The 15,384-nt window shown below is 43.8% G+C and overlaps 1 protein-coding gene across 1 annotated transcript in view; it reads right to left on the minus strand.

Annotated features, from left to right (window-relative positions):
* Positions 1 to 9,201: 9,201 nt before the first annotated feature.
* Positions 9,202 to 15,384, minus strand: part of LOC140537688 (protein kinase C-binding protein NELL1-like) — a 211,444-nt gene continuing 205,261 nt past the window's right edge. The window contains exon 20 of the mRNA XM_072659862.1: positions 9,202 to 14,302. Coding sequence (XP_072515963.1) covers positions 14,252 to 14,302 — 51 coding nt within the window. The 3' untranslated portion in view covers positions 9,202 to 14,251. The remainder of the gene's footprint in view (positions 14,303 to 15,384) is intronic.

Genomic DNA, 15,384 nt, shown 5'->3' on the forward strand with positions numbered 1-15,384 from the left:
TGATAGTCCCACTTTACCTGATCTCCTACTCGAGTCTGGAGGCCCTAGCTGTTCTAAAATATGCAAAACAGTGAATCTAAAGATCCCCCCCCCTCACCTCCACCTCTTGGGTTGACATAACTGGGTGTGCTTCAGTTTGCTTTGTTTACCGGCTCTTCTGCAGCGGACACGCTCTCAAACAGCTCCAGCACTTTTGCCGTGGAGGGGTTCCACTTAGTGCCTCATCAAACGGGGGAATGAGGGGAGGGGAGGTTTTCTGGAGAGCTTCTCAGATTTCTATTCTCAAAGCAAACCACCGCTGTAGAGTTGAGTGGTTCATCATTTTTGCCACCCTTTTGAAACCACATACACTCCTGGTCAAAGGAGGCCACATACACTCCTCCATCTGCAGTCAGGCCTGCAGCTCCAGCTCTTCTCTTCACAGCTGAAACCGAGACCTGCTCCAGTGTTAAGCTGAGATACGAGCTGTGGAAGTTTTCGATTGGAAAGTGTCAAAGGATTTGAGTGTCAGACCTGTTCCTGTACCAGACCTCCTCAGTTCTCTCCAGTTTCCGAGAGTAGCACCGTCTGCTCAGCATTGTTTTTATACAGATAAAGGGTTTCATATTTTTCAGTTTTCAGTTAATTATGTTTATTATAAGGATCTGCTTACCTTTATACAAATTGAGGACCCTGGTACCATCACTGGTTATGTTCTGAACTCAAAGCACTTAAACATCAATAAAAACTGGAAAAATTGAGGGTGTTCTAAAACTTTTGACCTCCTGACTTATACCCCACTCAGTGCCAAACCTGTAAGATGAACTTAGGAGGAGGGTCCAAAGAGAAGGCCTAGGATCCTGCAGGATCTGGGTTGATTTGGGTCAGTCAGGCTACGTGAAGTACTGAGAGTAATTGAGTAATTAATTTACTGAAGTACTGCTGTTTGTTCCACTGTTTTTTGGCCTTTTCCCACTACTATGTTCTGCTTGTAGAAACACACTTTTTTCCCTCAATATTTTCCATTTAATGTGCAAAAGTGTTCTCTGGAGAGGATGTGTGCTTATTTACGTGAACATTTCCACATAATTTGGAGGTGTTTTTGTTAGATTTCTCATACTCATATTATCATTTTTTGGTACCTTTTGAACAACCGGCCGTAAATCAGGCTCCTGTTACGTGTAGATGCAAGTCAGAAACCACATGAATCAAGTCCATCACAGATTACTGACCACCTCCACACGGGTTGAGCAGAGTGTGAGGCGATCTACACTTAGCATTGTGCTAATTGGTACACATAAGCTTCCGGTACTTGTTAGCTCCATTAGCCTCGTAGCTCCAGTGTTTAACTAAGGAAGTAAACTTCAGACACCAAACCTGCCTGGCTGATCAGTTCTACTTGGAGTATGAGGGGTAAGATTGTGTACATTAATTCATTTTAGGCCAAACTGCCTCTTTAACGACGACCCCTTTTTAGCATCTCCTTCTTGCATTAGGGTTTCATCAGGTTGCTGGTGTACAGAGTTGATGCCACGGTGGAGTGGGTTTCAGGACTCCTCTCAGCCAGTGGGAAAACTCTGTAGTAAAAAAAAATGACACCAGCAGGGATTCGGTGGCCCTCTGGGTTTTGTGCTTAGGGACGCCGGTTCAATCTACTGAACAATTGGAAAACAGAAAGCTGGCAGGTAGAGCAGTTCACGTCAGGAGGCAACACCTCACTGAGAGCACCTCCTGCGTCTCTGTGCTGTGTGTTGGCTGAACGTGATGAATATTGGAAGCCCAAGACAGGAACCGTAAACCTAGAGAGGAACAGATCCAGCTTTTCTTCCCCAGAACAAAACATGAGTCTAGAACAAGCCTGCGAGCAGCGGCTTCTAACGTGGAGAACACGAAGACCTTGAGGAAGAACCATTGAGAAGAACTGAGACTCCAGTGGAGAACCTGCTGAACCAATGAACCAATTAGAGACAAGATTCAAAAAGAGATCCTCCTTAAGGGCTTGAGGAACAACCAATGAGAGACAACCAGACTCTCCTTATGATTATTAGGAAGGACCAGTGAGCAAAATCAGAACTTGAGAGAAGAACCTCCTTAAGAGCATGAATAGGAACCACTGAGAGGAACTGAGATGTATAAGAACCTCTGGAAGAGAAGAGAAGCAGAGACTGACCTCTTAACTGACCTCTTTAGCCAAGTCCGCTATATTCTCGATATGTCGAGATCATTTTTATATTCTCAATGATGATTTTGGACAGTCCTGACTTGTTCAGCACACTTCAGACAGCAGGTGTGTTCTTAGAGGAGTGGCTACAAAAAAAAAAAGAAAAGAAAAAGAAAATCCATAGAAAGAGCTGTAAGCAGTGTTCTATCCACAGTTGTGACGACAACAGTTGTAAAAAGCGCTATACAAATAAATTTGACTTGACTTGACTTGACTTGTAAGGAAAGTCGGTGTCCATAGAAACAGCCGTATAGAAGGTTGGTGTCTATAGGAATGGCTGTAAGGTAAGTCGGTGTCCATAGAAACGGCTGTACAGATCACTATAGCCACAGGAACAGCCACAGTGCTCGTCTTTTAGATTTACATTTACGGCATTTAGCTGACGCTCGTCTCCAGAGCGACTTACAGGGTTACTGGTATTACAGAGTCGGGTCAGTGTAGTGTTAGGAGTCCTGCCCAAGGACTCTTATTGGTGTAGCGCAGCTGTTGTAGTCAACCAGACCAGGATTCAAACCCCAGTCTCCCACATGGTGAGGTAGCTCACTGGCAGGTAGAGGTGTAGAGCTCAGATGTTTCTTTAGTCAGGCCTTCAGCTTTTTTCAGGTCCTGCAGGTCTTGTCGGTCGGTCTCCCTCGCTCTGCAGCAGGTGATTTAAAGTGAGAGTAAATGTGGAGGCGTGTGATAGACGCCGCTCGTTGTGAAAGCACTCTGCTCTGCCTGCAATCAGAAGCGCGTTTGTCTAACAACTTGTGACAGTGAATTAATAGCTGTTGACGACACTGTGTGTGTGTGTGTGTGTGTGTGTGTGTGTGTGTGTGTGTGTGTATGTGTGTGTGTGTGTGTGAAGGTTATCGTAACCATGCGGACATGCTGAAAATGCATTTCCTCCACTGCTGCTGTTTCAGACAACCACAAGGTCTACCTTCTGATCCCGCCAGATATAGGTGTGTGTATGTGTGTGTGGGGGGTGGTGGTGGGGGGGGGGTGTTTCTGACTGGATTTGCTCGTCTCGTCACACTTGTCTGCCGGACCGTAAAAAGCTTTTAAGACTCTCTGTTTAACGTGACCTGTACGTTACGATGAGGTGTCATGGTCGTGTAAGAAAATAGCCCATCCATCCCAGGCTAATAAAAGCTCTACAGGTCTGGTTGTATACGAGCACCTCCTGCCGAGGCCTTGATAGCAGTGACGGTGCTGTCAGGACGTCGGGAATAAGGAGACGTTTAAATGTATAAATAACGTATAAAAGCCTTTCTTTCATGAACGTTCGGAGTGCAGTCTGTCACACACTCTTCTGCTCACTCTACTGACAGTGTGTGTGCGTGTGTGTGTGTGTGTGTGTGTATACATACATCTGTATCTTGAGATATTTGGACTCTGTAATGCAATTTACTGTGACTGAATTCTACTGTATTGTTAGGAGGACATGCTGGACATCCTGGGCTTTCTAGTGATTCCTCAGTGTGGGGGTGTGGCTAACTTTCTTTTCAATATGGCGGACACCACAGCCTTCACATGTTTTGGCAACAAATAGGGGGAATGTGATCACTTTCATGCCGATATAAGGTTTCTGCTGGTCCCCTGTAGAGGACAACAGGACTTACTGTCTCACATTTCTAACTAGTTTCCATACTTTTGGAAGCAGAGGGCGGAGTGAGGCAGGCGGGTTTTGCTCAGAGTGGAGTCAGAGCTGTCAGGAGATGAGGAGGAGGAGGATGAGGAGGAGGGCTAGACAGCAGAGCTACAGAGTTACAGAGTCTAGAAAGACAACAGAGCAAAAGTGTACCAGGACAGCATTACCTCCACCACCTCCACCGGCCTGGACTGTTCACACAAGACAGTTTGGGTCCATGGATTTGTGACCCACCATCTGTGTTCCTCAGCTGGAGTTTATTATAGAGTGGGTTCATTTTCTTAATCACGCCATTCTGACTAACTCTAGAGATGGTCTTCAGTTCCGGACCAAGTAGGGGGCGCTAGTACTATCAGGAGTACAGATCTACCCTGTTTGAGGAAAGTGGTTAAATCTGCTTGCATTTGGGGCTGTAAGTCGAGTGAACTGCAGCACAGGACGGATCAGGGTTTTATTATTTTTCAATGTTATTCTTGTTCTTTATTTCATATGCGTTTATTTTTTATCCTTATTGTTTCACGTGAGTGGACGATCATCAAGCGTTTTGCTTCTAGCTGTACCGTGTGAGACTGTAGGTGAAACTTGATATATTGATATAACTTGATATAAAATGTGTTTAAATTAAAAAATAATTAACACAAAAAATCAAAAACTAAAATTAAAACTAAATTTTAGACTAAAACTGTTGCATCATCAATAATTACAGTCCACAAACATCTGACCAGCAAAACAGAAGTAATTTTGTTTTGGATCTGATTGGTCAACTGGTCAGTACTTCCTGATCTTCAGGTCAGTGGTCAGTGTTTGCGCAGTTGATTTCTGAGGCCTCAGCTGAGAAAGAGCTCTAACTGCAGTCTGGATTTTTTGTCTTTGTCAGGTTCAGGCCTGTCTTGCTGTGGGCGATGATGACGAACAGGGAAGCGCAGTGGAGGCCAGGCTGAGGGGTTTCTGTGGATGGAGGAACGGTGAGTTTTTAATTGAGGGAGCGTCTGTGGCCCAGCACCACCTTGTTAATAGTTGGAGACGGGCGCTGGAGTGCTGGCGCTGTGGAAGAAGCAGCGCGGTGGTAATTGTGGTGATGAGCTATGATAATGTTGTCAGAGCTAATTTGTAGTCAGCCATGCCTGAAGTGAGCCTGCAGCGGCCGGCCGGTCTGGAGGAGTTCTGAACTTTCAGGAAGAATAGATGATTATCCTTCAGCTCGCACTGAGGCTCATCGTTCTTTAAGATGCATTAGATGTACAAAAATACACTACATGGACAAAAGTATTGGGACACCTCTGAAATCAAGGCTATTAAGAGCTGATCCTGCTTCTGTTGGAGTAACTGTCTCTACTGCCGAGAGAAGAAGATTTTCTGCTAGATTTTGGAGGAGGAGCATTGCTGTGAGGATTTGATTGCATTCTGCAACAAGAGCATTAGTGACCCAAAGTGCTTTATACCCCTCTAGCCCACGCCTGGTATTGTGCCAATAGGTTCATGATGTTGATCTGCTCCAGAGAGTCCTATTCTATTGGCAGTACTTCTTCTCTACAGGGACTAGACAAGCTGTGTGTGTGCATTTGCACATCTGTGCCAGCAATCGGTGCAGCTTAAAGTAGACTGAGCCTGGCATTGGGCATGATGACCTTAGGTTCATGTGATCACGGCTGCTCCAGAGCATACTGTTCTATCGGTCAGTGCTTTTCTATGGCGATTATTAAGACTGCCTGTATGAAGACGCTGAATTGACTAATTAGAAGGAGTGTCTGGATACTTTTGAATTCACAAATTAGCACACGCTTTCCACTTTGTGTCTACACCAGGCACTAGATCTTTCTTCTTCATTTGAAGCACACATGGTCAGTACACCTTTCCCATCACCCTTAGAGTTCAAAGTGTGGTAGGTGTGGTGGTCTCCTCCAGCAGGCTGCGTTTGTCCGTAAAATTTTGCTAACTGTTTGTCCGTCCCGCTTTAGGCCTAATCAATATTTTAAGTGATGTCCACCTCACCCGTGGCTGCTACCTTCATTTTAATGCATTTATTCATGCAGACATTGATTAGTTGGAATGTCTGTGTGCAGTTAATCCAGTTTTTGCTGCTCGTCAATTTTCTTTTTTGCAACAGTTTGCAAAAGTTAGTTAAAATATGCACATTTATACACATAATTACTCATGCCGTTCTCTTACACAGCTTAAGAATCTTAACGAAGCATTTTTTGCAGTTAATAAGTGGCTTTACATGCACTCACTGAGCACTTTATTAGGAACACTACTACACTACTACTACTACACTACACAAAGACTGGGTGGGGTCTCCTTTTGCTCTCAAAACAGCTTCAGTTCAGAGCTTCCACGTGATGTTGGGTTCAGGTCCATGTTGACTTGACTGCATCACACAGTTTCTGCAGATGCGTGCAGATGTGTTCAACTGGATTCAGATCCGGTGACTGGGAAGAGCCAGCACTGAAGAACTCGTTGTCCTGTTCATGAGGCCAGTTTGAGAGGCTTCTGTTTTTTGATGGTCCATCGTTGTGCTGGAAGTAGCCATTAGAAGACTGTAAACTGTGGGTATGAAGGGATGCAGATGGTCAGCAACATTACTCAGAAAGGCTTGACTGGTGTTATTGGCCTAAACTGTGCCAGGACAGCATTGTCCACACCATTACACCAATTCTGACCCTACCATCTGTGTTCCTCAGCAGAAACCCACATTCATCAGTCCAGTCTCCAGTTTCTTCAGTGTTGGTGAGCCTGTGCTGAGCCACTGCAGCCTCAGCCTTCTGTTCTTGGCTGACCGAAGTTTGGAGGTGTTCGCTCTGAGAGGCTTTTCTGTTCTCCACAATTATAGAGTGGTTAACTTGGGTTCTGTAACCTTTCTGTTAGCTCCAACCAGTTTGACCTACAGAACTGCAGAACCGCCACTCATTGGATGCATTTTCTTAATCACACCATTCTGACTAACTCTAGAGATGGTCTTCAGTTCCCTGCAAGACCAAGTAGGGGGCGCTAGTACTATTAGGAGAACAGATCTACCCTGTTTGAGGAAAATAGTTAAATCTGCCTGCATTTGGGGCTGTAATGAACTCCAGTACAGGATGGATCAGGGTTTTGTTTTGTTCCTGTTCCCCAGTTCCCAGATACTGGAAGGAGAGCTGGTATCGAGCTGTTGTGTAGTTGTTGTATAGTTTCTCTGTAAATCACAGAAAGGGTTCTGATTGACATGGTGGTGATTCTCAGAACTGGCACAGAGCCCTGTTGTATCAGTGCAGCGCTAACCGCATCGTCCACCCAGAAGTGAAGACCTCTTTTAAGGGTTTAAATAACCACAGACGCTTAGTGGAGGGAAACAATTGGATGAAATGGACAGTATAAATGATTTAAAAGTGACCCATAACCATGTGTTAGTCGTCCTTCTGCCAGGTTTCATCCCATCTGCTCTGGACCCAGTGCCCTCATTCTGGCTGCACTCATGCATCCACCTACTTGCCCAATATAATTAGGCTCTTTTAATGGCCAAAGAGGAAAAGCCCCGTTTCCAAATGCTGGCCAGAGAAGTGGTCAGATCTCCACACTGCCCTCAGATGGCTTCACTGTCGCTCTGGGCTCTAGCCCATGAATTTGAGAGCATCTCTGATTCTCCACGGAAAATCAGGACCAGCAGGTTCATGCTGAATTGGCTGTGAAATGGATTAAAAGATGCCCCCTCTGCTGACCGCTGCTGTGAGCCGTCTGCTTTGGAACCAGAGGCCAAATTGGGCTTTTGATAAAAAGGAATAGTTTGTTTCCTTGACAACAAGACCTTCAGTTTCTCCATCCAGCTGCTCTGTTTGTTTTTCAAAACTGACAATGACCAACACACAGTTTGAACAGGACACTGCAATGTTACAGAATGAGTGTGTGGATCATATGAACATTATAGAGCATTATAGAGCGCCCCCTACGCTTCCTGTAGTGTATTACAGTCTGTCAGAATGAGCGTGTGGATCATATCAACATTATAGAGCATTATAGAGCGCCCCCTACGCTTTCTGTAGTGTATTACAGTCTGTCAGAATGAGCGTGTGGATCATATGAACATTATAGAGCATTATAGAGCGCCCCCTACGCTTCCTATAGTGTATTACAGTCTGTCAGAATGAGCGTGTGAATCATATGAACATTATAGAGCATTATAGAGCGCCCCCTACGCTTCCTATAGTGTATTAACCATGTTTTCAATGTTTCAGTGTTTTCATATGTACAATATTGTGTGTATACTGCAAAAGTCAACAGGCTACATTCTTATTTTTATAATGGAGTTAGATTGGGTTAGGGTCCCCATATTTTCACCATAGAGCTCTCCTCTTCAGCAGTGCTACTTTATATGTAAAGATTCACACAGCGTACGTCCACTGAAAACAGCTCATTACACTCACTTTGGAGTAACTCATCTTTTGTGATTTTTATTCAAATTCACGAACTGTGAAGAGTGCAACTACATATATACAGGAGGATGCCGATGGTGAGCAAAGTAAAAAGGCTAAAATAACTCAAATGAATGGAAATAAGCATTTTTCTGTTTTTTCTTTTTTTAGTACACAATCTTGAAGTCATATGACTGAAACTACCCCGAGACTATGGGTTTAGAGCAGATCAGTAACGATGGAAACTGATACAGAATCCTTCTTAAACAAGGAACAAGCACTTTGCACATTATGATCGGTTCGAAAAGTGGGCTTCTTAAAAAAGAAATAATAAAAAAACAATCTACATAATTCTCAGGAGTTCCAACATTTTTACAATGTACATTATATCTTGGCCCCATGTTCATACAGAAAAACATACTTCATTCAAATAGTGAAAAAGGAAGCAAACAAGTGATGTTTTAACTTACAAAAATGATATTTTATGCGTGTAGTTTCTCCACTGCTTTTGTCCTGCAAATACAGTCTTACAGCTGATTAGATTAAGGCAATAAAATAAAAGGATAAAATCGGGGGTAAAAACAAGCCAACACTGAGTGTTACTGTAAAATAACTCAGTTAAAAACAGTGGAGGAACTTTTCCACACAGCATTTATTTTCTTTACAGAGGCTGAATCTTTACACATTATATACACACAGGGACATCATTCTGCCATTTATAAACAAACTAATTAAATAATGAATAAATAAACTTTGCATTTTGCAGTTTTGAACATGGAGATGTTTGATCCTTTCCACAAAAATAAACAGCTCACGTATAAACACTTTCTGTGCATTCTGTGACGTTGGTTCAAGACAAACTCCATTAAGCAGGGCTGCTTCACTCAGGTTCCGAAGGATGCAATGCATCTGACAGTCCAGCTTTAGTTAGACAAATGAGTTCTGAATATCCAGGTCGGTGCTATTCTGTGAGCCTGGGTCGGCGTCTGAACGACAGTAAATCTCCAGAAAAATAAACAGAGGGATTCTCTCTGTACACAAAAACATCTGCTCACATCAGTGTACATCAACCAACCCAACAGACCAGTAACGCAGGAACAGACTGGTGGAATATCAGCTGTGGCCCAAAGATCTCACTACAGGCAGCTGGCGAAGGGGACAGTGTGAACTAGGGACGGGCGGTATCCACTTTTTTCAGACGATATGGCCGTGTTCCCTCTAACTGAGACTCAAATCTCACCGGTTTCGAGGATAAAGCCTCATATCTGAGAGCACAAAGTCGGGGAGCGGCCTGAGGAGGGTTTCCACTGTTTTCAGGATCAGTTAGTAGACTGGTCATCCTTGCTCTGTCTTTCTGCTTTGTTAACTGTGTGTTACTCTGTGTTGATAAACTTGCAACTATGGTTGTTCCCCTACCTTCCCCCTACCGCGGTATACCGTATAATACCACCCAACCCAAGCGTGAATGCCTCTTTCCTCAGTCATGCTAGAATTTAAAGAAAACTCACGAGTGGAAAATTTACTTACATATGAACAAACATTGACGATCCACACTTAACAAAACATTTTACAAACCCCTGGAGTAAACCAACATCACATTACACAACATTGCTAGCTAGCTAAGCCCCCATTTATCTTGCAAAATGTAGCATTAATTAGCTAATTAGTAACTTATATATATATATATATATTATTAATATAATGCCTTAACCAGTGACTGTAGAAAATATGGGCAGCGCAGCTTCTCTCAAAAGTGAAGCAACCACAGGTCTAGCGCCTCTGCTGGCTGGTTGCAGTATGATGTGTAGCTTCGCCCATCCCCATATGTTCCAATTACAAAACAACTCCGCCCACTTTCCTTCTCTTAACTGTCTCTCCATCTTCAGTGTAGAGTCAGAATCAGTTCTTAACCCTTACTCTGCTCTATCGTAAGAAGGCGGGGCTACACTTAGGAATTAAGTGATTGACAGCGGACAGGCGGAGAAGGCGAGTCTGGCTCCGCCTCTGGTCTCTACTGAGCACCTGACTCTGGTTGGAAATTTGAAGTTTTGGCTTCATTTCTATAGAATGGCAGGAAGGGACGGAACCACGGCGTCCATGTTTAGTCTAGTTTAGTTTTTCTACAGTCTTTGGTCTTTTAGCTCTTCGCTTTTGCTGTAATTTTGGGATAAACTGTATAAAATGCAGCAGAGACAATGTAGGAACCTCGTCTCTGCTCCAGTAGCTAGTGGAGTAGGCTATGGTGTTAACTTAGCTCGCTAGCAAGGTGAATCTGCTAAGCCCATTACATATTAATCTCTTACAGTTTCAACTGTGACCAAAACAATTCCACCAACTCCATCCCAACAGCGCAGCCATTCGCACACATACAACATTAACATCAGTGTAAATGTACAACACTCGAACCGTGGGCAGGAAACTGGGGGAGTTGTGCGCTTCAGCTTCTCCAGACGCTGAACAGGATTTTAACAGCATTTACAGTAAAGCCCACAAACCTAATATTCATTCCTGAAATGGCGATAATTACTAACCGGATGCTGATAGGACAGGACAGTTGATTGACAGCAGTTTAGACAACAGGCAGAAAGTCTAGAGGACAAATCATTTAACAGCATTATCAAATCAATATCAATCATTTAATGACATAATTTAACCAGTTTACACACCTGCACCTTAACAAATGATGTTTTGGGAAGCAAAATGATCTTAAATCTCAGTAAATGTTTGTTGATTTTTTTATTATAAGATTATCCAAAGCATATTTAGACATTCCTGTTTATATTTGACATTTTCTTATTTCTCATTGGCAGATCTTTTTTTAACTTGAACATTGAACAGTTTAAGCATTCTGTCTAGACACTGGATATTCACCCTCAAAGCTACACTATATGTTCAAATGTTTGTGGACACCCCTTTAATCAATGCACTCAGCTATTTTAGACTACACTCATTGCTGACACAGATGTGCAAATGCACACACAGCTTCTCTAGTCCCTGTAGAATAGGACTCTCTGGAGCAGATAATAAGCATCATGACCCTATTGGCTCCATGCTGCCTAATGCCAGGCGTGGACTAGAGGGGTATAAAGCCCCCCAGCTTTGAGCTGTGGAGCAGTGGAAGAACTGTGTTCTCTGGAATGATGGTGGAGGAGCTCCATCCAGTACTTTTGGGATATATTGTCAGGTTGGATGATGAACACCGTGTGAACACTGTGACCTCACTAATCGCTGAATGCAAACAAATCTTTACAGCAATGCGGCTCCAAACATCTAGTAGAAAGTCTTCTTCTCTGGACAGTAGAGACAGTCACTCCAACAAAAGAATACTCTTTAAATACTCTTGATTTCAGAAGAAACTATGAATAAGCAGGTGTCCCAATACTTTTGTCCACATAGTGTATGCAGAAATATTAGCTGTCTTTCTCTCGGCAAGCTATCATTTTCTATAGCACGTAGTGCCAAAAGTCCTTCATGTTGGAAAGTCCAGGTAATCTGTGAAAACGAGGCGTGAGGGTGAGCGCGGGGCGTGCGAAAAAGACGACGGGAACGAGCAAAAGGAAGTAGTGCGGTCCCGCAGGCCGCCGCTCCTTGTTCTTAATGAGCTTTCCAATAAGCAAACAGTGCTGACCTCCCGTGAACTGCTGGCATATAAAAGCCTCCATCGCCTGCGTGAGGCGCCTTTAATTATGCCTCCTTCAGTCGCCTGCGCCTGTCACACTGTTATCAGTCAGGGATATGCTAATGCTAACGCTCTATAAACCTCGTCTATCCTCACTCCCACAGCCTTAGCATCGACAATTAGCAAGAAACCTTTGGGATTAGTGGGCAGACACAATCGTACCAGCTGTCTTTTCTCCTGTAGATTGTACCTGTTTAAACCTTTAGAAGTCACCGTTGTTACCTATGCTAACCCGCATGCTGTAGTGTAGCCTGAACTCCTCGGTCTAAGTGGTAGTTAAACAGTGAACAGGAGGAGAAACCATGTGAGATTCTAAACTTCCACTCCATCCCAGAAGAGAAGACGATGAGATTTATTATGATCTGAATCTGATGGGTTCTCATTATTGTGTCCACCTGTGTCTTGTTTAGACTGTATGCACATACAGCACTCAGGTGTAGATACAGTGTTTTTAATTATTAATTTAACTAATTATTTAAAGCAACACTATGGAAAATTTGCGATTCATGCTCTTGGGCTCCCCCAACAGTCGGGAAGTGGAATTCGTGCTTTGAGCTTTTCGTAAATGAACTGAAAGGTAAAGAGGCATGTGGACTGAGGCGCTAGAGTGATATTACAGGATTTTACACTAATATGACTCGGGTTATGAAGTTCTCATGAACATGCTTGCCTACTTCTCCAAAGTTCCATACTGCAGGAGCAGCGCTGTGACACAGGTGGGGTTAACGCTAGAAGCCGCACCCCTTATTGATTTCCTGACACCTAGACTCGCCAACAGCCGGTCATTTGACCATTGTGAGTTCCTCCTATGAGCACTGCGTTGATTTCACCTACTTATAGCGCGATTCACGGGTCAAAAGACCAACTAGTCTTTCAGCCATTGCGTATGTGTGTGTGCACAACCTAGTCCTATCCGTTTTTTACAATCTTATGGTAGCCTAAAAATGATCATTCTGGGAAAAGTGATGAAGGGGGGGGGTCACTGATGTCAAATGACTCAGTATCAGTTGGTCTAGTGCTTCTAGTAGGACGTCACAGCAGTCAAACGACAGATGTTTGGCATGTCTAGTGTTAACTACTGCCCCCTTAGTCCAGTAGTGTGTTTGCTGTAGTGTTGCATGTGACCACACAGACATCAGTTTGCAGGGAGAATTCCTATATATAAACACTATATGTCCAAATGTTTATGGACAGCCTTTTGAGCCAATTAATGCATTCAGCTACTTTGTTGTACCCATTCATGACAATCCACACACACACACACACACACACATTTTAGACTAGCCTAGTGCCTGTAGAAAAGTACTGCCAATACAATAGGAGCTGACACTCCTAATGCCAGGTGTGGGTTAGAGGGGTATAAAGCCCCCCAGCATTGAGCTGTGGGGCACTGGAAGAACTGTGTTCTTTGGAAAGATGGTGGTGGTGCTCCATCTAGTATTTTTGGGATGAGGTGATCCAACATCCTGACCTCACTAAAAACGTTGTGGCTGATTGCAATCAAATCCTCACAGCAATGCTTCTTCTGAATCTAGTAGAAAGTCTACTTCTCTGGACAGTAGAAACAGTTACTCCAACAGAAGCAGGATCAGCTCTTTTAATAGCCTTAATTCCAGAAGAAACAATGAATGAGCAGGTGTCCAAATACCTTTGTCCATATGTGTCCAGTGTATGACTTACAAATGACAGTTAGATAAAGTAGTCTTAGACAAGGAAACGTTTGGTACTGTGATCACATTCTATACCGAACAGCAAAAAGTAACTCTAGACTTCTAAGGGTGGCGCTGACTCAGGTGCAGGCAGGTGAGCAGGTGAGCAGGTGAGCGTGTTGATGGAGGAGTGTGTGGATGTGTTGCTGAGAAATGACTCAGTACATCAAACACCAAACAATGAAGAAGTGAAAAACGCTCTGCTCGGCTTCAGACGAGACGATGGCTACTGTACAAATCTTACTGACAGTTCAGTCCACCAGTGCTGCTGCCTGGCTTGTCCAGAGAGCTTTGTTCCTGATTTTAGGAGACACACACACACACACACACACGGAGGGGTGGAGAGTGGCGTGGATGCCCGTGGGACTCCTGGTTTAATAAGATTTCTCCTCAGTCTTAGTTTTAGTTCAAAGGCCACTGCCTCTGCTCCTGCAAAGCCTTTGGCAACAGTCCGTCCCCAAAAGAAACAAAACGCAACAGAAACCGTTCTGGATAAGGAGGGATCTGGGGTAATCTCGGTGCTAACAGTGGGGTTGGAGAGGAGAAAAAATTAAATAAACAATTCTCCCGAGGCTTCAGATGATCCGTGCAGTCCAGGAGGTACGAAGCTGGCCAGAAAAGGGGGAAAAAAGGAGGAAATGCTGGCTAGTTGTTCTGGAGGCAGTCCAGCTCCACTGAGCAGCAGATGCTGCCGTTCTGCCCAAACAGCAGGAGAGGAAAGGATAAGGTGAGTTATATTACACCACACAATAACAGCCAAGAAACGTCATCATCCGTCAGCTTTATTCGCCACGTTGTAAAAATAATAATAATAATAAAAAACTTCCATCCAAATGAACTGTTCACCCTCTGCTGTTAATTGTAAAACAGTGTTTTAATGGACGGGCCGACAAACTGCAGCACTCAGCACACCTAACCTAACTGCTGTCAATGCGTTTGATTGAATAATTCAGCAAGCACTCGGAGATGTTGGAGAGAGGCGTAGGAGCAGTGTGTGGGGGAGGAACTGCGTTTACTCAGCAAAGATCTGCTACATCGGACAGTAAGCGGTGGAGAACATGCTCTTGAACTTTAACCCCGTTAGTGAAGGGTGGGCAGCTGAGGGTCCCCTACTGGAACGCTAAACCTGACGAGCGGAATCAGGTGTGCTCCAGTGGGAACCTCTGAACTGCGCAGAAACGCAGCCCTCCAGGAGCACGGCCTAAAAGTGGCCCCCTGGACAAGTCTTTACTACATGATCGCGAACTGGTCCTACCTCAAATTACACTCCAACGAGGGTCCGAAAGTGGAAATATCCTAGATATGTACTAGATTTAATTCCTCAGTCCGACCTTGTTGTGAGGCTGCGGTGAGATGATAAGCCCAAAGATGATTTACTAGTCTCCACTCAGATAACACCCACCCTGCTGCTACTGAGCTGCATGTAATATATATATATATATATATAATAAAGTAGGTTTAGTGGCAGTATCATAAGGGTTAGGTTAAGGCATAGTATGGTTAGAGTCAGGGTTAAGATTAGTTCAGGGATCAAGATCAGGGTTTAGGGTTAGTATGGTATGGGTTAGAGTCAGTTGTTGTTATAGTTGGTAGGTTTACTGCTCATATGATTAGTGTTAGTATGGTGAGTCAGGGCTCGTAAGGTTAGAGTTAGTGTGATCTCTTTAGTAGATAAACAGAAAAATAGGTTCATTTATAGTGTTCATTTAGTAACATTATTTCAATAAAGTAATAAAGTAATAAAGGATGAACTAGCTTAGTCAGTCTGGGCTGTGGTC

The sequence above is a fragment of the Salminus brasiliensis genome, chromosome 17, assembly GCF_030463535.1.
Source record: "Salminus brasiliensis chromosome 17, fSalBra1.hap2, whole genome shotgun sequence".
Taxonomy (NCBI): domain Eukaryota; kingdom Metazoa; phylum Chordata; class Actinopteri; order Characiformes; family Bryconidae; genus Salminus; species Salminus brasiliensis.